This window comes from Bos taurus, chromosome 7, assembly GCF_002263795.3.
Source record: "Bos taurus isolate L1 Dominette 01449 registration number 42190680 breed Hereford chromosome 7, ARS-UCD2.0, whole genome shotgun sequence".
Classification (NCBI taxonomy): Eukaryota; Metazoa; Chordata; class Mammalia; order Artiodactyla; family Bovidae; genus Bos; species Bos taurus.
In genome coordinates, this window is record NC_037334.1 from 3671666 (window position 1) to 3693639 (window position 21974).

Here is a 21974-nt window from a genome sequence, read left to right on the forward strand (position 1 = left end):
TGATGATTTTGAACCGTGGTGTTGGAGACAAGTCCCTTGGACTCCAAGGAGATCCAACCAGTCCATCCTAAAGGAAATCAGTCCTGAATATTCATTGGAAGGACTGAGGTTGAAGCTGAAAATACAATACTTTGGCCACCTGATACAAAGAGCTGACTCTTGGAAAAGACCCTGATGCTGGGAAAGATTGAAGGCAGGAGAAGGGGACAGCAGAGGATGAGATGGTTGGATAGCATCACCAACTCAACACACGTGAGTTTGAGTAAACTCCAGGAGTTGGTGATGGACAGGGAAGCCTGGCGTGCTGCAGTCCATGGGGTCGCAAACAGTCGGATACGACTGAGCTGAACTGTATCCTGTCTTGAAGCTCCTCAAGCTAAACCCAAGCCCCGAGGGAGGAAAGCCTCACCCCCTCCCCATCCACACAAGCTCCACCCTATGATAAACCCCGCCCACACAGCACCGGCGCTTCTTTGGTTCCGCCTCCGCAGCGTCCAGGCTCCACCCTTCCCGAGCCAGACAGTGCAGACTCCGAGGAGAATTCGCTTCTTCCGGTTTAGGTTGTCATGGTGGCGCCCAGCCCACTTTGCCTCGTCTTTTCCGGTCTCAATCCGGCGTGGCAGAGTAGGTAGGCGGTGTTAGTCATTTCAAGCCCTCTCTATCATGGCGGTGCCCTGCGTCTCCTTCCGGGCACAGCCTGTCATGGCGATGCCCTGAGTAGCCAAATTCAGACACAAACATCTACGTTTCCTGGGCTCTTCTTCCTCCCATGTGTCATGGCGGCCCCCAGGGTTTACCGGAAGTAAAACATCGGAAGTGAGCCGGTCCCTCTGCCCGGAAGCGAGCGCGGCGGTGGGAAAGATGGCGGCGGAGGCGGTGGTGGGCAATGCGGTTCCTTGCGGGGCCCGGCCCGCCGGGCAGCCCAAGCCCAGGCCGCAACAGCGCACGCTCCTTGCCGCTGGGCCGGCACTCATACAGAGCGGCGACGAGCTGGTCGCCGCTGTGTGGCCGTACCGGCGGCTGGCGCTGCTGCGGCGCCTCACGCTGCTGCCATTCGTGGGGCTACTCTACCCGGCCTGGCTGGGTTCCGCAGCTACCGGCTTCTGGGGCTGGGGCAGCAGCTGGGCGCAGATCCCCGAGGCCGCGCTGCTTGTGCTCGCCACCATCTGCCTGGCGCACGCGCTCACCGTCCTCTCGGGGCATTGGTCCGTGCACGCGCACTGCGCGCTCACCTGCACCCCGGTAAGTGTGCGCACCCGAGACCGGCCACAACCGTGGTCAGGCCTCACCGCGGATCTCAGCTTCTGCGTTCATGTCGGTCCCCAACCCAGCCGGGGCTGCCTCAGCCGGTCCCAGGTGTCGCCGGGCGCCCTGCATCCTTTCGCGCTGCTCGCTAAATTCCGACAGGTTACTGACTTAGCTGTACGACCCTGGCGCAGGTTACTTCCCTTCTCTGAAATTCTTCCCTGGTGAGGTCAATTAGATTCGGTAAGGTACCCTGTAAAAAGCTTAGCGCAGAGCCTAGCAAATGTCACCATTTGCTAGCTCCCATACTATCGAGTATGAGTCTCCTAGAATCGGTCCTGCCTTCTTTGTTGTCTGTCTCCTACCTTGTTTTTCAAAGTGTGAGACTAGACCTGTAGGATGGATATCCCTGTCTATGCATCTTGAGAACTGAGCATCAGTCCTGCTGGCCAGTGCTGTGAGCCTCCACCCCACAACGACTAAAATGAGCTTGAAATGCAGTTAATTGCAGCGTTTAAGAGAAGCAGTGGGTATTTGTGAGCAAGTGACTTAACTGCTCAGAGACCGTTATGTCTGTCTGCAAGGGTATGATGTTAAGGAGGGCCGCCCTCAGAATACAACAGCACGCTATTACATGTGACCTTTAGCATTGAGGTCTGGATGAGCGCTGCCCACTCAGCAGCTGACTGTCCACTTCCCTCTGGGCCTGCCTCATGATACCAGCAGGTGTGGAGCCATGAGGACTGAGGTCAGCCTTCAGCCAGCCTCCGCTCTCATCCCAGACCTGTTTGCTAAAAGAAGAGAGAAAGGGAACAGCACCAAGGGTTCCAGAAGGAGAAAGGGAAGCAACAACCCCACCCTACTACCTGTCTGACTCCAACTATGGACTGAATTCTCTCTTTTGAGAAACTGAAATATCTTATCCCAGAAGGGAGACTCAAACTTCTGGGATTGGTAGTTTCCAGTCAGTGCAATGAAAGACCCCAGTGAGGGACAGAAGAATGGAGGGAAGTTGGGGGAGGTGACACCCCCAAACTTCCAGCTGCCTGTTAGCCTGCAGCTAAAAAGTGAGACTTACTAACTTCCTCTCCAGAAACGGAGAGCTCAACAGCTGGAGGTTAGGACCGGCAGATCTGAGTTTACATCAGAGATCTCAGATAAGGGTGCTTCTCCTCTCTGGGTTTGAGTTTCCCCTAGTGTAAAGTGAGACCCGTAACACTTAGCTCAGGGTGCCAGTGTAAGAAGAACCTGAGATGCCGTCTGCAGAGCACGCGGCGTGCGGCTGGTCCCGTGTACTGCTTTGCACCTTTCTACCTGGCGGTCCCAGGGTTGGGAGTTCTGTCTTTTGTCCTTAGTTTCTGCCTGCTCTGGGGACCATGAACTCCTGGAGGGGCAGGGCCTTGCTTCTTAGGATCACTGCTGTGTCCTCCACGCGCGCCCCCCCCCCCCAAAAAAAAAAACAGGGCAACGCAGGTTCTGGTGGAGCAGCCGTGGAGTGGATGCAGCTCACAGCAGAGAGCGCTAACACGGCTCTATTCGGTGCCTCTGTGTCTTAAGTGCTGGAGAAATAACAACAAACAAAACAGACAGAATGCGTTGCTTTCATGGTGTCAGTGGGGGAGATGGAACTCCACAGTCAGTGCAAAAGGGAAAACCAGGGCACGGGTTCCGTGAGGGAACTTGAGGTGGTGAGGAGGAGACATTTGAGCAAAGGCCTGAAGCCGGCGGTGCGACCATGCGCTCCAGGCAGAAAAAAAACAGCATGTGCCCTTTGCTGAAGCGAGGATGAGCCTTGTTGTTCCTTGTCACTCAAGAACACAGTGAGAATAGTAATGGGCGGCAGGGGGTCAGCGGGAGCAGCAGGCCAGGTGGGCTGGGATGGGGCCTGACTCACACGGATTGAGAGCGTACCTCGTGCCAGACAGCGTTTTTCCTGTTAGAGTTTGTCTTCGTCAGCAGAGCCCTGGGCGTTTGGCACTGTTCATGACTCTGGCTTTATGATATGGGCGGGACCAAAGGCCCAGTGAAATGCTGTCCCTTGTCCCAGTGGTAACCTGGGTGTGGCCAGCCCAGTGGCATGTTCCAGAATGTGGAGCTGGGACTTGAGGAGGGCTCAGCAGTGGCACTTTGCCTCTCACAGGAGTACGACGCCCGCAAAGCGACCTTCGTGAAGGTGGTGCCTACTCCCAACAACGGCTCCACCGAGCTCGTGGCCCTGCATCGCGATGAGGTAGGGACCACCAGCTCCAGCAGGGGCTCAGATGGGGTTCCCAGACCAGGGGCCCCTGCCACAGACTCACCTCCCACAGGGCGAAGACGGGCAGGAGGTGCTGTCCTTCGAATTCCAGAAGATCAAGTATTCCTACGATGCCCTGGAGAAGAAGCGTTTTCTCCCCGTGGCCTTTCCAGTGGGAAACGCTTTCTCATTCTACCAGAGCAACAGAGGGTTCCAGGAGGACTCAGAGATCCGTGCCGCCGAGAAGAAGTTTGGGAGCAACAAGTGAGTCCCAGCATGCTTGTATATTGCCCCTGCTGAGACAGGGCTGGGGCTCTGCCCTATAGTCACAGGCCGAGTCCCTGCTCCAGTTAGTGGCACCTGCCCCGTTTATGTATGCTCAATGGTCTGGGGGAGTCTGCCTTTCAACAAAATGTCCCAGGTGACTATGTGGCAGGTGCCCCTTGAGAAAGATGTTCTAGTCTGGCCTCTCCCAACTTGCCTGCTGATAGGATCCCCTGAAGGGCCCACAGCTGGGAGCCTGGCCCGGGGCTGTTCATCCTTGCCTTGTGTTTCTAATTCTCTTCTTTGTTTGAGATTTTGTCTATAGATGTGAATTCTTGTCACTCTCTTACGTATCCCAGCAGCGTATGAGTGATAATAAGAAAAAAGATGGTGGTGATCAGAACAGCTCGTCTGTGCCAGGTGGAATGCAGACGCTCTGTTAGCACTCTCTCCTTTCATCTTCACCAGAACCACCTGTGTCAACACCAGGCTGGGTGGGACCAGAGCTGGGCTTCAGAGCCCCCATCCTGCTGGTGATTGTCCTTGACTCGAAAACCCTCAGAACCTCTAGGAAATTATTTCTTGACCTAGCTGCTTTTCAAAAATTACAAACGTTACCGCACCCAGCAATCTAATCGGAAGTCTTGCCGGAAGCATTTATTGATTCTCCTCCCACCCCACCCTGGTCAGTGTGCCAGCAGCCTGGGGTGTCCCGTTTCACACCCCCTTCACTTGGGTAAAGGCACCCTGGACAGTCCGGGTCGGAGCTCAGTTTGTATCACAACGTAGCCACTGTGCAGTTTCTTTTTCTCAAGTCCCACATCCTAGACATCACTGCAGTTCTGCAGGGCCAAACAGAGACAGCCCAAGTTGACCTGGTTCCCTGGGCAGAGCCAGCCACCACCCAGAGCACTGCAGAGCGCACCTTTCAGCCCTCCTCCAATTCCAGGGCTTTCATCCAAGGAGTCTTTGGGAAATCGCAGCTCAGACCGCCCCTCTCGATAGTAGGGTGGGGTTCAGGCGCGTTGTTTCAGGCCCCAGGGTGCCCCACAGCCCCCAGCTGCCCAGCCTCCTCTGCAGCCTCAGGGCTCCCAGCCCACAGTCAGCCTTTCCTCCCCCCAGCCTTGTCCCCCAACCACCTGACAGGTTCTCGTCTTCACCAGCCCAGCCGAGCGTGTGGCCGCTCCCTGAAGTGCCTGTAGTGCAGATTCAGAGGTTTCATCAGGGCTCTGCAGAGCAGAGGGCTAGGGCAGTCAGCATGCCCGCCTCGGCGCTGCACAGTCAAGAAGACGGGCTTGAACGGAGCGTCCCGTTGCCCAGGGAGGCCCTCGGTGCCCCCAAGTGGAGGAGTCAAGGTGGGGCTTCCTGCCTGTAACAGGGTGAGCCGTCTGTCTTTCAGGGCCGAGATGGTGGTGCCTGACTTCTCGGAGCTGTTCAAGGAGAGGGCCACGGCGCCCTTCTTTGTGTTCCAGGTAAAGCAGCAGTGCCTGTCCTTCTCCCCACCTGTTCTTGGGGCTCTCCCAGCCCACCTCCAAACGTGAGAACTTCCCCTGCCCTCGTGGGCAGAGCGGCCCTCGGCCTGCCGGCCAGCCCGCCTCGGGCAGTCTCCCGCGTCCCTGGGAACAGACGCCCGTGCCCCGCAGGTGTTCTGCGTGGGGCTCTGGTGTCTGGACGAGTACTGGTACTACAGCGTCTTCACGCTCTCCATGCTGGTGGCCTTCGAGGCCTCCCTGGTCCAGCAGCAGATGCGGAACATGTCAGAGATCCGGAAGATGGGCAACAAGCCCCACATGATCCAGGTGCAGCCAGTGGGGCGCTGGGCGGGTAGGAGGGTCCCTGTGGTCTTGGGGGGTGCAGCACGGGAGCATCCCCAGAACTGACGGCACCCCGTCCCCACCCAGGTCTACCGAAGCCGGAAGTGGAGGCCCATCGCCAGCGACGAGATTGTTCCCGGGGACATCGTCTCGATCGGTGAGGCCCAGTCCTGCTCCGCCCCGAGGGAGCCTTTGCCTCGGGCTTCAGTCCAACCCCCCCGCCCTGCCCCACAGGCCGCTCCCCCCAGGAGAACCTGGTGCCCTGCGACGTGCTGCTGCTGCGGGGCCGCTGCATCGTGGACGAGGCCATGCTCACCGGGGAGTCAGTGCCCCAGATGAAGGTGCCGGCTCGGGCGTCGGGGGGTGGGGGGCATGCACCTCCGTCTACTCAGGCCTGTCAGCATCACACTCACCGGGGAGGAAACGGGCCAGGGTCCTGCCCGGACTTGACCCAGGAGGGACGGAGCCTGGGAGACAAAGGGGGCACAGACGGGGCTCCTGGCTTTCCTGGCAGGTTAGCACCCTGTACTAAGGGAAGCCTGGTGGTGAGGAGGAGAAAGAGGAGACGAGAGGCAGCAGCATCAGTGGGGAGTCAGGCACTCTGGAGTCTCAGGCTGAGGTGGGCTGAGGGAGAAGTAGAAGGTGTGACTCCAGGGTGGGGCTGGGTACAGGGTCCCGGGGAGTCAGTACTGTGCACGAAGGTAGAAGACAGACCGGGGCCGTGACCCTGGTAACACACACCAGGCTGGATGCGGAGCCCTGTAAGGGTCGTGCAGGCTCCCTGCAGACTCCAGACCAGGGACGAAGGCCAGGGTGGGATGAGCCGTTGACTCTGCCATCCTCCCCGCCTCCCCAGGAGCCCATCGAGGACCTCAGCCCCAGCCGGGTGTTGGACCTTCAGGCCGACGCCCGGCTCCACGTCGTCTTTGGGGGCACCAAAGTTGTGCAGCACATCCCCCCACAGAAAGCCGCCGCAGGCCTGAAGCGTAGGTGCCTCGGGCGTGGGGGGTCCCCGCCCTGCCACCCCATACCCGGGTCTGCTCAGCCCCGAGAGAGGCCCAGGGGGTGCAGGCACTAGTGACGCCTGCTCTCTATCTCCCCAGCCGTGGACAATGGGTGCGTGGCCTACGTCCTGAGGACCGGATTCAACACATCCCAGGTGTGGCACCTGCCCCGTCCTGAGGGGGGTGGTACCTGGGCCGACCGGCGGGCAGCTGAGGTGGCAGCCTTTCCAGACCCCAGAACATACAGCCCATAAGCGCTCTGGTAGCAAATGCTGGGCTGGGGGCAAGTGCAGAGACAAGCCCCAGAGCAGGTCCGCTTTCCCTGGCTGGGGCTCTAGTGGAGACCCCAGACTGTGACCCCACACAGCTGGGGATCACAAACAGTCTGGGCCAAGTGAACACTGAAGTGGCTTAAGGATTCCTTAGGAAAGATGATGGTTAGCTCTCCTTCTGGAGAATTCAGCCCCTGCCCCAGTCACAGCCACTTCCTTCCCTGACCCCCATCTTCAGTCGCGGGGCAGGAGAGGCTGCCGCCCTCCCAGGAAAGACCTCTGCCCCTCTGTCCCTATAGGGCAAGCTGCTGCGCACCATTCTCTTTGGGGTCAAGAGGGTGACGGCGAACAACCTGGAGACCTTCATCTTCATCCTCTTTCTCCTGGTCTTTGCCATTGCGGCAGCCGCCTACGTGTGGATCGAAGGTAAGAGCCCTGACCCCCTGCCCCCGCCATCTGCTCAGCCCCAGGCCTGAGGCCCCCAGACTGGCAGGCCCTGTCTGTGCAGGTACCAAGGACCCCAGCCGGAACCGCTACAAGCTCTTTCTGGAATGCACTCTGATCCTCACCTCTGTTGTGCCCCCTGAGTTGCCCATTGAGCTGTCTCTGGCCGTCAACACCTCTCTCATCGCCCTGGCCAAGCTCTGTGAGTCTCTGGGGCAGGGACGGGGTGCCAAGTGGGCTGGGGCCCAGCAGGACCCCTGACCCTGGCTCCCACCATCCAGACATGTACTGCACGGAGCCCTTCCGGATCCCCTTTGCCGGCAAGGTGGAGGTGTGCTGCTTCGACAAGACAGGGACCTTGACCAGTGACAGCCTGGTGGTGCGCGGTGTGGCTGGGCTCCGGTGAGCATGGGGCGTCGGGGTCACCAGGTGCCCACCAGGGGTGTTTCTGGGCACTCGGGACAGAGAGCTGCCTAGCCCAAGCTTTCAAAGTGAGGGCCTGGCACAGGCCCTCCCACTGAGGCCCACTCCAGGGGTCCCCCCAGCAGCTCTCAGTGTGAATCACAGTGACACATGGCGTGGCTCAGGCCTCAGGCAGCCACATGATATCTGGGGGCATCGTGAAGCAGGCGCAGACGTTACAAGGACCAAGGCAACACCCTAACACCCTGTCATCGTTGCCCCCTTCCCTGTGACTGGAGTGGAGTGTGGGGGCCCATCCCTCGTCCTGACTGGCAATCCCCAGGGGCTCCTCTGCCCACTCCTGTCCACTCAGTAAGCAGCGGGTCCTCCTCCTTGCAGGGACGGGAAGGAGGTGACTCCTGTGTCCAGCATCCCCATAGAGACACACCGGGCTCTGGCCTCATGCCACTCCCTCATGCAGCTGGACGACGGGACCCTCGTGGGTGACCCCTTGGAGAAAGCCATGTTGACGGCCGTGGACTGGACACTGACTAGAGGTGAGGGGCTGGAGCCTCGGGCACGCCACCAGCTTGTACATCCCCGGACAGGCAGCGGGTACCTGTCAGATGCCTGTGTGTTCAACTCAGGGGCAGGCGGGTGGGCACAGGCTCGCCTCTGACTTGGGGCAGGATCCTCTGTGCCCAGATCGCCCAGCTTTGACCCCTCCCCGAGCCAGACCCCGTGTGTGGAGGTGCGGGGAGGACAGGGGCGGAGGGAGGCAGGGCACGGCGGGGGCGGGTGGGGGCTTGGCGGCCTCTTTGGAGCGAAGGCCCTCAGGACTCGTGCTTATTTGTTTCCAGATGAGAAAGTATTCCCCCGAAGTATTAAAACTCAGGGGCTGAAAATTCACCAGCGCTTTCATTTTGCCAGTGCCCTAAAGCGAATGTCCGTGCTCGCCTCCTATGAGAAGCTTGGCTCCACTGATCTCTGCTACATCGCGGCCGTGAAGGGGGCCCCCGAAACCCTGCACTCCATGGTGAGCCAGCCCCGGCCAGGGTCGGGAGGGGGGTCCAGGGCGGTCGGTGATCTCCCCCTGCGTTCCCTGCAGTTCGCCCAGTGCCCACCTGACTACCACCACATTCATACGGAGATTTCCCGGGAAGGAGCCCGAGTTCTGGCGCTGGGGTATAAGGAGCTGGGGCACCTCACTCACCAGCAGGTAAGGGCCCAGGCCCCCCCACACCCCAACTCCCCGTGCGGATCACCCTTTACCCACTGTGGTGCCACCACGAGCGATGGTGGCAATTTCATCGTCTTCCTCCCTGACCTCTACCTTTGGAGGCCCCAGGTGGCACTCCATCTGCGGTTTCTTCTTCTCCCCAGCATGCCCCCTCTCCTACGGGACCCCATCCCATCCCCAAATCCAGGGCTGCTCCGGGAGGACACACCCAGGTCTCACCTCCTGTGCTCACACCCGCCTTGAGGAGGCCTTGGGGCACCTCGGGTTCCCCAGCTTTGCCCCTGCCCCGCCCAGCCGCCTGGCCACTGTACTGTCTTGGGGTATCCCCGGCCCTTGGTCACAGCCCACATCCTTGTAGCCTCTCCTCCCGCCCCCATCACCAACGCTGCTCCTTTGTCTGCTTCCACTTCGCCCTCATCCGAGTGGCTTTCATCTGCTTGCACCCAGTGGCCATGAGATCCTTCCCGAAAGCACAGCAGGTCACACCTCTGTGTCCAGGCCTCATTCACAGATCTGTCAGAGCCCCCGAGCCCTGCGCAGCCCACGCCCCTCTGCCCCACCCCCTGCCTTCGTCTCTCTCCTGGTACTCTGAGGGCAGAGGTTTTCTGCTTTCTGTACGAGGTGAGGAGGGGCAGCTTGCGCTCAGTGGTTATCAAAGGGGAGTCCAGACTCTCTGGTCCTAGAAGTGGACTCACAGGGACTTTGTGCCACGCTGTTGTCTGTGATAGAGGGTAGAGGTGCTGCTGGGGAGCCAGGACCGCCCAGCCACTGCTCAGCCCCTCTGCCACCAGAGCGCCTCACCCTCCCCACATCTCTCACCTTCTGACCCTCAGGTCCGCTTCCTGCAAGGAGGGGGCTGTCTCTGACCCCCGTTCCCAGCTTGTTGTCATGTCAGAGCTTAGGTATTGGGGAAGGAGAAGAGAAACAAGTCTTTAGGGCCCCGGTGTGTCCATCCACAGGCCCGGGAGGTCAAGCGGGAGGCCCTGGAGTGCAACCTCAAGTTCGTCGGCTTCATCGTGGTCTCCTGCCCGCTCAAGGCTGATTCCAAGGCTGTGATCCGTGAGATCCAGAATGCCTCCCATCGGGTACAGCCACCGGCCCCCTTCCTGCCAGCCCCTGGGTGGCGGTCTTGGCTGCTCCTTACAGAGGGGATGTGACAGTGGAAGACAGTTGGCCCTCCATGGGGCGCCCAGGGGTGGGCGTCTGGGCCTTGGAGCAAAGAGCGTGGCTCTTGGCTGAGCTCCACCGTGACTTACACTCATGCTGACCCATCTTGAGGATGCTCTAGGACCCATGCCCACCCTTCTCACCTCACTTCATCAGGCCCCCAGCATCCCTGGGAGATGAGGGCTCTTCCCCCATTCCACCCCATCTTAGGGAGACATTGAGACTGGCTGAGGGGATGTGGAGACCACACCCAGACAGGCCGCGTCCGTCCCGGTGGCTTTGCTCTGTTAGTCCTGGCAGTTTGTGTCTTCTAGTTGGGGGTTCAGGATGCGGTTTTAGGGTGTGGGCGATGAGCTGGAAGTGTCAGGGGGTGGTGATATGATTCGTCCTCACCTGGCCCTCAGCAGTCGGGGCCCGTCTTCCCATCACCAGGCTCCAAGCCAAGAGGGTCCACACCAAAGGCTGGTTCTTGGTATATATTATGATTAAAGGCTGTGAGTGTCCTCACAAAGACACAGATACGTATACTATTTGCAGAAGCCGCTACCAGACGTTACGGCTCCTGGAAGCCCAGTCCCCAGTAGGAGGCCAAGAGCTCCCTCTGCGGCCTTCCTTAGAAGAGACTTAGCCCCCGTGTCTCCAGGCTGCAGTTCTGACCACTGAGCCCTGCTTTCCTGAGCGTCTGCCTTCTCCCCAGGTGGTCATGATCACAGGTGACAACCCACTCACTGCCTGCCACGTGGCTCGGGAGCTGCATTTCATTGAGAAGGCTCAGACGCTGATCCTGCAGCCTCCCACGGGGAAAGGTGAGGCCCCTTGTCTCGTGAGCTGGGGGGCCTTGAGTCTAAGAGCAGCTCCCACCTGGTGGCTCACCCCTGTGCCCGGCCTAAGTGAGCACGCCTGGCATCCTCCGGCACCTGTGATACAGGCCTGTTGGTCACAGCCCTGCCTCATAAGCACACTCGGGCTACCCAGCCAGGGAACTCCACAGCCCGCCCGTGCAGCAGCTTGCAGATGACCCCTGGCTCCAGGACCGGCGGTGACTTGCAATCTTAAGGCGATGGGTTATACTCACAGCAGCCCACGTTTCATAGCCTCCCCCACCTTGGGCCCGGCTGGCTGCCTGAGTGCTCCCATTGAGAGCATGGGGACTGCTGGTGCTCGTGTTTGGCGTGGCCAGACCCAGGCCGGAGACCTTGGTTTGCTTCACCAGGTCAGCCCTTCTGCTCCATGTGGAAGGGCCTGCCATCCCCGCACCACGTAGGAACCCAGCTGGATCAGTTGTTGGGGGTCCCTGCTCTGTAGATAAAGAAACAGAAGTGAATCCTTCCACCTGGGTCATTTGGAGACACTGTGACTAAGGGTTTGAACTCAGGTCCGGAGCTCGTGGTCTCTGACGTCTCCTGAGTAACCGAACTGGTTGTGAGCGGTGCTTCAGAATCAGACTGGTCAAGAGGCACATCCAGTTCTCGCACCTCCAGTGGGTGGGGTGGAATCTGTCAGATGCCCTAGGGTGGCACCCAGCACGGGGCCTGGCTTGGGAGCAGCACGCAGCAGGGGTGTCACCAGGCAGCAGGCCAGACGGAGGAGGATGCTGGCGTGGCCCAGCCAAGGGGGCTTCCGGAGCCGCCTCGCCCTTCTCTCGGTCTGTGTTGTATCCCAGATCTCAGTTCCAGTCCCAGGCACTGCGCTCTTCCAGAGCCTGGGAAATCATAGGTGGGTGGCCCAGAGGTACTAAGACTGTTAGTTTTCCAGCCAAGCTACTTTAGCAAAACAGCTAGAACAGAAGCCAGGTGGAGACTGCTTTTCCTCCAGGCTGAGACAGCTGAGGGCCAGCTCAATGCTGCAAGGGCTGGTAGACTGCCCTCAGCCGTCCTTGCCACTCAACATCTGGGCCTAGACCTACCAGCTAGAAAGGGGAAGTAGATAGCAAGCAGTGTCTGGCCTGAGGAAGTGACATGGGGTGCCCTGGCCTAGAAGAGCAGAGTTGTACGTAAACGCTATCTGGGTTTGGATCTGGCCTCTTCTTGCAGTCTTTAGTGGCTTAGGTCTTAGGTTTTCCGATTCTTTGTATCAGAGCCTTCCATGGATGATCTCTGTGGGGTGCTGAGAGTCTAGGGTGCAGGTTGGTGTGGACCTGGATTAGGAGGGGTAGGAAGTAAGAAGGTACTCCAGAGGAGGAGGACAAGGATTGCATATGTGGGGTCCACGTGAGAGGGTCCACCTGACAGCTGAACCCCCCGCCCTGACCCTGGGCCCTGGCTCTGCAGGTGGCCTGTGTGAGTGGCGCTCCATCGACGGCAGCATCTCAGAGCCCCTGGCCCAGGGCTCCCCCAAGGCCCTGGCCCGGGAGCACGCTCTGTGCCTCACGGGCGACGGCCTGGCCCACCTGCAGGCCGAGGACCCCCAGCTGCTGCTTCGCCTCATCCCCTACGTGCAAGTGTTCGCCCGAGTGGCCCCTAAACAGAAGGTGGGTACAGGGGGTGGCAGAGGGCAGGTGGGGCGTTGGGCATGGCACAGAGCCCTCATTCACGCTATTTCTTCCCCAAACAGGAGTTTGTCATCACCAGCCTGAAGGAGCTGGGCTACGTGACCCTCATGTGCGGAGATGGCACCAATGACGTGGGTGCCCTGAAGCATGCCGATGTGGGTGAGCCTGGGGTTGGGGGAAGGGGGCTCTTATGCCATCACTGGCTTACCATCAGGGGCACGCCACTGAGCCAGTTCTGTAAGGCAGCCGTGGTGAAGAGATGGGGCAGGGACCGGTGGGGCTGGGGATCTGAAGGGCTCCAAGGCCAGGAAGGGATACACGTGCCTGGGAAAGAGTGTGGTGGGGGCCCAGGCAGGTTCCATGGGACAGACCCAACTCGGTTTGTTCAGCCCTCCCCCCAGGCACTGTGTGAGCACCAAAAGCCAAGGCCAGGAGAGTTTACCACCTTGATTCTGTGTCAGCAGAGCACAGATAGCAAGTTGGTGTTTAAAGACAGTTTAACTTCGTTTCTTTCATGCATGCGTGCTAAGTCGCTTCAGTCATGTCCGACTCTGCGACCCCATGTAGCCCACCAGGGTCCTCTGTCCATGGGATTCTCCAGCCAAGAATACTGGACTGGGTTGCCATGCTGTCCTCCAGAGGATCTTCCTGACCCAGGGATCAAACCCAGGTCTCCTGCACTGCAGGCGGGTTCTTGACCACCAGCACCACCTGGGAAGCCCCACCTTCTTTCAGTGCTTCTCAGATACTTGGTTTATCAGCTTCATTTCTCATGACCGCAGGACTCTTGGCAATGAACTTCTCTGGGAATCACTTTGGACCTATATAGTGTCATATACAGAGAAGGCAATGGCACCCCACTCCAGTACTCTTGGCTGAAAAATCCCATGTCTGGAGGAGCCTGGTGGGCTGCAGTCCATGGGGTTGCTAAGAGTTGGACACGATGGAACAACTTCACTTTCCCTTTTCACTTTCATGCATTGGAGAAGGAAATGGCAACCCACTCCAGTGTTCTTGCCTGGAGAATCCCAGGGACGGGGGAACCTGGTGGGCTGCCCGTCTGTGGGGTCGCACAGAGTCGAACACGATGAAGTGACTTAACAGCAGCAGTGTCACATACTTTATTTGGGTATTGCTTTTTTCTTGTTGTTTTTCTATAAGTAGTTTGTAGAAAGTAGGATGGATTCTCTCTGAGGTGCTCACTCCTTGGGTTGGGTGGGCAGGTGAAATGGGGGGGATCGGTACTGGGCGAGCTGCGTTGAGCAGAGGCTCCATGCTCTGGCTCCTGACACTCTTACACCAGGTGTGGCCCTCCTGGCCAATGCCCCTGAGAGGGTCGTCGAACGGCGGCGACGGCCCCGGGACAGCCCCATCCTGAGCAACAGCGGAGTCAGGGCCACCTCCAGGGCTGCCAAGCAGAGGTCAGGGCTCCCAGCCCCTGAGGAACAGCTGGCCTCCCAGCGGGTGAGTCTCCAGAGGAGGACAGGCACCAGTGCCCCCTTGTGGTCAGGTCTCACCCATCTGCCTGCTTCGTAGGACCGCCTGAGCCAGGTGCTGCGGGACCTAGAGGACGAGAGCACGCCCATGGTGAAGCTGGGGGATGCCAGCATCGCCGCGCCCTTCACCTCCAAGCTCTCTTCCATCCAATGCAGTGAGTCCTGCTGCCTGCTCCGCCCGCTGCCCCATCCCTCAGCCCGTGCTGCCTGGCCCCCACGCCCACACCTGCCTTCCCCCGCAGTTTGCCACGTGATCAAGCAGGGCCGATGCACACTGGTGACCACGCTGCAGATGTTCAAGATCTTGGCACTCAACGCCCTCATCCTGGCCTACAGCCAGAGCGTCCTATACCTGGAGGGTGTCAAGTTCAGTGACTTCCAGGCCACGCTGCAGGGGCTGCTGCTAGCTGGCTGTTTCCTCTTCATCTCCCGCTCCAAGGTGGGCCAGGAGCTGAAAAGCGGGGGCTTCTGCCCCAGCCCCAGGGTACCCTCTGCTTCTCTGAGCCATGATTCCTGCCCTGGAGGTCTTGAGAGGCTTCTCGGATTGCTGGTTGGCCATCAGTTGACAGTTGGGCCACCCAGGGCACGCTGTTAAAGGTGGAGCCGCAGGTCTGACTTACCTGCGCAGCAGCCCTTGGGGTGGGAACTGTCACCTCCAGGTTTCAGGTGAGATCGAGGGCAGGGTGGGCGCCCACTTGGGTTCTTCAGAGTGAAGCATCTTTGGCCCAGCATTGTCCACAGGCTGGGGTCTCAGGTGGGCCACACAGGTGAGGACAAGACAGATGGGGAAACGATGATTAAGACCACTCAGAAAGTGCAGTGCTGGGAAGAACACCAGTGGGGCCACACAGGCTGTGAGGAATGGCCTCGGGGCCGGCCAGGGAGGCCTGTACCGACACTCAAGTTAGCACATAAAGAGCAAGAGAAGCAGCCGGGAACCCCACAAAGATCGCACGTGGTCAAGGGCTGGTGCAGGAGGCCCTGGAGGCCAGAGGGCATGGGCGGTGGTCTGCACTGACCGTGCCTGCGCCATGAGCAGTAGTGGGGGCGGGGGGGGCTTTACGTTTATTCTAGAGCAGGGGCATGGTGGGTCATAAGACCCCTGTGATAGCCGTGCAGCATGTGGGCATTGAGCGAGGCTGGGGTGGCATCTGGACTGAGGAACTGGAGGAGTGAGCAGGGGACTGGTGCCGACCTGCAACCCCCAGAGTTCAGTGACCACTCTCTACATAAGGCCTGCCGGGAAGCAGGGTAGGTTGGGTGACCCCAGGCTGAGCCTGGGCCCTGACCCCCAGCCTGCCTCTGCAGCCCCTGAAGACACTGTCCCGAGAGCGGCCCCTGCCCAACATCTTCAACCTGTACACCATCCTCACTGTCACGCTGCAGTTCTGCGTGCACTTTGCGAGTCTCGTCTACCTGTACCGTGAGGCCCAGGCCCGGAGCCCTGAGAAGTGAGTGCCCGCCCAGGGCCGGGGGGCAGGAGGGACACGCGCAGACGTTGGCCTGGGGTGGCCAGTCCAGCAGAGTCCTGGCTCTGAGGGGCAGGGGGTGCAGCAGGGGTCACAAAGCGGCCCAACCCCCCGTGTCGCTGCAGGCAGGAGCAGTTTGTGGACCTATACAAAGAGTTTGAGCCGAGCCTAGTCAACAGCACAGTGTATATCATGGCCATGGCCATGCAGATGGCCACCTTCGCCATTAACTACAAGGTAAGGCCCAGCCCCTAACAGGCACCCCCTGCCCACCCTCTGGGCCCCCATGACACAGCTCTCTATCCGTCGGTCCCCACAGGGCCCACCCTTCATGGAGAGCCTGCCTGAGAACAGGCCCCTGGTGTGGAGCCTGGCCGTGTCCCTCCTGGCCATTGTGGGCCTGCTCCTCGGCTCCTCACCTGAGTTCAACAGCCAGTTTGGGCTCGTGGACATCCCTGTGGAGGTGAGTCGCTCTGTAGACATGGTCCCAGGACTCGGCCTGGACCTGTCTGGGCACCTGACTCACCAGCACTCCCTGCCCCACAGTTCAAGCTGGTCATCGCCCAGGTCCTCCTCCTGGACTTCTGCTTGGCGTTCCTGGCCGACCGCGTCCTGCAGTTCTTCTTGGGAACCCCAAAGCTGAAAGTGCCTTCCTGAGACAGCAGTGCTGGCCCCTGCTGCCACTGGGCAGGAGCCCCACGAGGGCCCCAGGAGGGAGCACTGCCCCCACAGCGAGGCCGACTTGGCCTTGCCCACCAAGACTGAGCTGGGACACCCCCCGCCCTACCTGCTATGGCTGTCTGAGGGCCTGGCTGGCGGAACCAGCCCCGGGCCAGCACCTTTGGTAAATAAAGCAGCATTGATGATTTTAAGAAGCCTCACCTGCATCTCTGTGCCACGGAAGGGGTTGTCAGGGTCTGAGTGGTCCCTGAGGAAGGTCCTGGCCCGAGGTTCTAACCTTGCTCTGCAATACATGTGGCACTTGGACAGGCCAAGCTCGGGGCCCAGAGCATTCTCTGTGTACTTTCTAGTTTCGTAAGCATTTCCGTGTCTCCATGGCCTCGCAGCTTCACTGTTTTTGACACCTCAGGCACTCAGGTCTTAGGATCATGGTAATTTTCCTTTTTAAGTAACATGAAAAATAACAGCATGCCTTCGTCTCGTGGTGTCAGATACAAGGAAGTTGAAGTCATTACAAGTACTGAGTCAGGTCGCAGCCCTCAGGATTCTGCAGCACACGGGTACCAGCACTAGGTCACATCCTAGCCAGGGTCTGCCCTGCAGTCTGGCTCTCAGTACTGACACTGTCTTTCCTTTCAGAAAGCGTTCACCCACTACAGTTGAGGAGCTGTGGGCTTGGTGGCATGAAAGCTAAGAGCCACAGTCAGAGATTTCTTAGCTTTTCAACAGCCAAAAAAAAGCTAGAGAAAGCCTTTTATTTCCAGTCAGAAATTCCAGAGTGTGCGGTGTGGGTGCCTTTGATAACTGACAAGCTGCATGTGACGACCTCAGGCCACGGAGCCCAAGCCCAGGCTTCTGGACAACTTGCTTCCTCTCCCCGCTCATGCTCAGTGAGGGACTCTACCCTGTTCTGCTCCTGCCTCATGGTCATCCTTAGCCACCCCACCCAACAGGCTTCTCCATCAGAGGGGGTGTGGCCCACAGCCCACCGAGAGCCCTGGAAGCCAGAGCGAGGAAGGGGCTGGGACCGGCTGTGAGCATCACATGGGCCCTGGACACGCCATGGTGTCCAGAGGGGAAGAGGTGCCTGCTGTTCTCTGCTCATCTCCCAGCCCATGGCGTTGCAGAGAGCTGGACACCAGTTAGCGACTGAACAACAACAGAGGTGCCAGACCCCATCCAGCAGAGGATCCCTGAGACCATTTGAGGCACTCGGGTGGGGAAGGAGAACACTCTGGATGGGGGAGTTTGCTGGGAATGATCAAGGGTTCTTGTACCCTCCGTGCATGAGAGAGGTCCAAGGGGTGCTCTGACTGCCCTGACAATGGGCGCTCCCAGGCGTTCCCCAGTAGTGTCTCCAGCCCCAGCATGTTAGGGCAGAGGTCCCCAAGCCCTGGGCCTCAGGAACCAGGCTGCTCAACAGGGAGTAAGCGGCAGGTGGGCAAGCGAAGCTTCATCTGTATTTACAGCCGCTCCCCATCTCTCGCATTACCACCGGAGCCCCACCTCCTGTCAGATCAGTGGCAGCATTAAGAGTCTCTGAGCATCATGAACTGCGCGTGCAAGGATTCAAACCGAGATCCCTAGGTTGTGCGCTCCTTCCAAGAACCTAATACCTGGTGTTCTGAGGTGGAGCTGAGGCGGCGGTGCTAGCACAGCAAGCTGCTGCAGATCCAGGTTGTCAGTAGTAGAGAGGTTCCACAGAGACCATACATCAATTGCTTGCAGACTCAAATCCCTATCAGTGAGTGGCAAGTGCCAGTTAAGCTGCATCTCTCAGCAGGATTTATAGTGGCCAGTGAGTTGATGTACTTCGATTATACAGCTACTCTGATGGCAGGCTTAAAGTCAGAATCCGACACTGTTTTAGTCCATGTGTGGCCTGCCCGTTTTATTTGCCACTTGTGTCTGTGCCTCTTTCCCGAACTGCACTCACAGTTTTGATAAGCCCACAAGCTGACCCTAGCCAAAGTGTGTAGAAACAAATGTCCCTGGAGAGCTTCTCTGTAAGGGAGGAAAGACCCAGTGGTGAGACAGCAGAAGACTCCAAGACTGCCCCAAAAAAAAGCATTTGAAAGAAAAATTTTCAAGAGTTCTAGTTTGGGAAGATCCCCTGGAGAAGGAAATGGCAACCCACTCCAGTATTACCTGGGAAATCCCATGGACAGAGGAGCCAGGTGGGCTACAGTCCATGGGGTCACAAAAGAGTCAGACACACCTTAGCAACCAAACAGCAGCAACCAAGAGTCCTAGCAGAGTTAATTTACGAGTTCATTGTAACAGGTGGCTCACACTCTCTTAAGACCATGTTGTATAATATGGGCAACTGGCTATCCAACAAAGCCATGAAGACTTCGAAACTGCTTTGCCACATGGAGACCAAGCACCCTGTGTTAAAAGACAAGCCTTTGGAGTTTTTCAAAAGAAAAATTAAAAAAAAGTGAACCGAAGAACAGAAGCAATTATTGAAGGCCACCACTTCATTAAATGTGTCTGAACAGAAAACATCGTTCTTAGTGGCTAACCCTAGTGCTAAAGCTAAGCCCTTTACTGTTGGTGAAGAGCTGATCCTTCCTGCTGCTGAGGACATTTGTCATGAACTTTTAGGAGAGGCTGCAGTTCAAAAGGTGGCGTGTGTGCCTTTTTTGGCTATTGCCTTAACTAGAGGATACCATAATTAGGCTTCCCTGGTGGCTTAGACCTGCAATGTGGAGACCCAGGTTCCACCCCTGGGTCAAGGAGGTCCCCTGCAGAAGGGAATGAATGGCAACCCACTCCAAGATTCTTGCCTGGGGAATTCCATGGACAGAGGAGCCTGGCGGGCTACAGTCCATGGGGTCATAAAGAGTCAGACACGACTGAGTGACTGGCACTTTCACTTTTCAATTTCATAACTAAACTAACTGATGAAATAGAGAATATTAAGGCACAGTTGTTAGGATTAACAAATCGACATGGTACGCAATCCAGGTTGACTAATCCACCAGTGTGACAAGGCAGCAGGGTTTGTTCTGTATGTTTTTCATGAGAATATGTTACCTGCACTTCAGTTGCCAACCAACACCACAAGTCTGAGTAATTATGTATCAGCTCACTGTATCAGTATATGCATGAACTGAAGGGCTGCCGTGACTAAAAGGCTTTCTGGTTTCACTGCTTGGGTCAAAGAGGTCACTTCTGAGTGTGAGTCTACACGCTGTATCATCCATAAAGAAATGCTGGTAGCCGAAAAATGTCACCTGAACTTAATATTTTGTATGATGTGATTAAAATTATCAACCACATTAAAGCACATGCCCTTAACTCACATCTGTCCAAGCAGCTTTGTGAAGAGACAGACACAGAGCACAAGCATCTCTTCTGCACAGAAGTGAGATGCTTTCTCATGGCAGATCACCCAGACTTCCCTGGTTGCACAGTGGATAGGAATCCACCTTCTAATGCAGGGGGCATGGGTTCGATCCCTAGTCCAGGAAGATTCCACATGCCAAGGAGCAACTTGGCCCATGTACCACAATTACTGAGCCCTCAGCTGCAACTGCTGTAGCCCATGGGCCTAGAGCCTGTGCTCTGCAATGAGAAGCCCGAACACTGCAACGAAGGGTAGTCCCTGCTCGCCGCCACAAGAGAAAGCCCACACAAAGCAACGAAGACCCAACACAGCCAAAAATAATAGATAAAAATAAATTATGTAAAAGTAGACCCCTAGCCAGAGTTTTTGAGTTATGGGAGCTGCTCTAGAGATTTCTTCTAGAAAAACAGTCACCACGGGCAGCATATTCCAGTGACAGAATGGGTTGCAAAATTTGCTTATTTGTGTGACATCTTCAACCTGCCCAGTGAACTCAATCTGTCACTTCAGGGGCAAACAACTATATTCAAGTCAGCAGATAAAGTGGCTGCATTCAAACCCACACCAGAATTATGGGGGCAACGAGTGAACACTGGGGATTTTTGACATGTTTCAAACGTTAGCAGAGATTTTGAAAGGGACTGAGCCAGGGCCTACTTTCTCCCAGCTGATGAATGATCACCTACCACAGCTTTCAAGAGTTTGAGCACTACTTCCCAACCCCAGAAAACCCCCCAATTGGGAAGGAATGGATCCTCAACCCATTTGTGAAAAAGCCAGGTGAACTGACTTTGTCCATGCTAGAAAAGGATCAACTGCTTGAGATCAAAAATGACGGTGGCCTTAAAAGTATGTTTGAGGTCATTTCAAATTTCTGTATGTTCTGGATGGACTTTCCTGGTGGCTCAGATGGTAAAGAATCTGATCCCTGGATCCAGAAGATCCCCTGGAGAAAGGAATGGAAACCCACTCCAGTATTCTTGTCTGGAAATTCCATGGGCTGAGGAGCCTGGTGCGCTACAGTCCATGAGGTCGCAAAGAGTCAAACACGACTGAGCAACTAACTAGTAGTAAAGAACCTGCCTCCAGTTCCATCCCTGGGTCAGGAAGATCCTCTGGAGGAGGGCTTGGCAACCCACTCCAGTCTTCTTGCCTGGAGGATCCCATGGACAATATGGTCCATAGTCCTTAAGGTCCGATACAACTGAAACGACTTAGCACGCACACGTGTTCTGGATTAAAGTCAAAGCAGGATATCCTGCAATTGCCACAAAAGCGCTGAAAAACCTGCTTCCATTTCCACTTCTATTCCATCTCATCTTTGTGAAGCAGGGTTTTCTGCAGTGACAGCAACCAGAATGAGATTCCAGAGTAGACTGGACATAAGCAACACAACTCAGATGTCATTGTCTCCCATCAGCCCCAGATGGGACCATCCAGTTGCAGGAAAACAAGCTCGGAGCTCTCACTAATTTGCATTATGATGAGTTGTGTAATTATTTCATTATGTATCACAGTGTAATAATGAAATAAAGTGCACAATAAATGTAATGCTCTCCAATCATCCTGAAACCATACCCGTGCCCTGACCCCCTCTATTCATGGGAAAATTGTCTTCCAGAAAACCGGTCCCTGGTGACAAAAAGATTGAGGACTGCTGTGTTCAGTCAGTTCAGTCGCTCAAGTTGTGTCCAGCTCTTTGTGACCCCATGGACTGCAGCATGCCAGGCTTTCCTGTCCATCACCAACTCCGGAAGCTTGGTCAAACTCATGTCCATCGAGTTGGTGATGCCATCCAACTATCTCATCTTCTGGCGTCCCCTTCACCTCCCGCCTTCAATCTTTCCCAGCAACAGGGTCTATTCCAATGAATCAGTTCTTCGCATCAGGTGGCCAAAGTATTGGGGTTTCAGCTTCAGCATCAGTCCTTCCAGTGAATATTCAAGACTGATTTCCTTTAGGATGGACTGGTTTGATCTCCTCGCAGTCCAAGGGACTCTCAAGAGTCTTCAACACCACAGTTTAAAAGCATCAGTTCTTCGGCATTCAGCTTTCGGAGACTTCAGATTCAACCGGAATGGGGCAGAACATCAGACCACCACCAGGGGGCTCCCACTGAGTTCCAAGAGACGGGCAGGGGTGTCACTGGGTCGTAGAACGGGAAAAGTTTGGGACAGGCTCCTCTGGCCACTGTAAAGGGAGTATGCTGGGGTTAGGGGGCCCCATAAAGATCTGGGAAGAGGAAACCCTGGCCAGGATGGAGTTGTTTCGGCCGGTCACTCAGGAGTCCTGAGTGCACCCCCGGCCGCTCCGGCAGGGGCCGTGGTCCGCGCGTCTTTGCCTGGAGGGTGTGGCCTAGCAGCAGAGGCGTGGTTGGGGGCGGGGCCTTCGCGAGGC

At 57.2% G+C, this 21974-nt stretch overlaps 1 protein-coding gene across 1 annotated transcript; it reads left to right on the plus strand.

Annotated features, from left to right (window-relative positions):
• The first annotated feature begins 842 nt into the window (after positions 1-842).
• ATP13A1 (ATPase 13A1) lies at positions 843-16416 on the plus strand. Its single transcript, NM_001192809.1, has 26 exons — positions 843-1242; positions 3386-3475; positions 3555-3745; positions 5145-5217; positions 5389-5544; positions 5647-5716; positions 5794-5900; positions 6416-6545; positions 6663-6718; positions 7135-7261; positions 7344-7481; positions 7561-7681; positions 8081-8238; positions 8542-8717; positions 8790-8900; positions 9881-10006; positions 10786-10894; positions 12359-12558; positions 12642-12738; positions 13883-14043; positions 14116-14230; positions 14318-14514; positions 15384-15526; positions 15670-15781; positions 15864-16007; positions 16091-16416. The coding sequence occupies exons 1-26, from the start codon at positions 862-864 to the stop codon at positions 16199-16201; spliced, it is 3600 nt and encodes a 1199-aa protein (NP_001179738.1). The 5' UTR covers positions 843-861; the 3' UTR covers positions 16202-16416.
• Positions 16417-21974: the final 5558 nt, after the last annotated feature.

What these genes read in the sequence shown, in the direction of transcription:
- ATP13A1 (NM_001192809.1), top strand. Translation starts at nt 862, where the DNA reads ATGGCGGCGGAGGCGGTGGTGGGCAATGCGGTTCCTTGCGGGGCCCGG. An exon ending in GCGCGCTCACCTGCACCCCG is followed by an intron (nt 1,243 to 3,385) that starts GTAAGTGTGCGC and finishes TGCCTCTCACAG; the next exon opens with GAGTACGACGCCCGCAAAGC. An exon ending in GCAGCCTCCCACGGGGAAAG is followed by an intron (nt 10,895 to 12,358) that starts GTGAGGCCCCTT and finishes CTGGCTCTGCAG; the next exon opens with GTGGCCTGTGTGAGTGGCGC.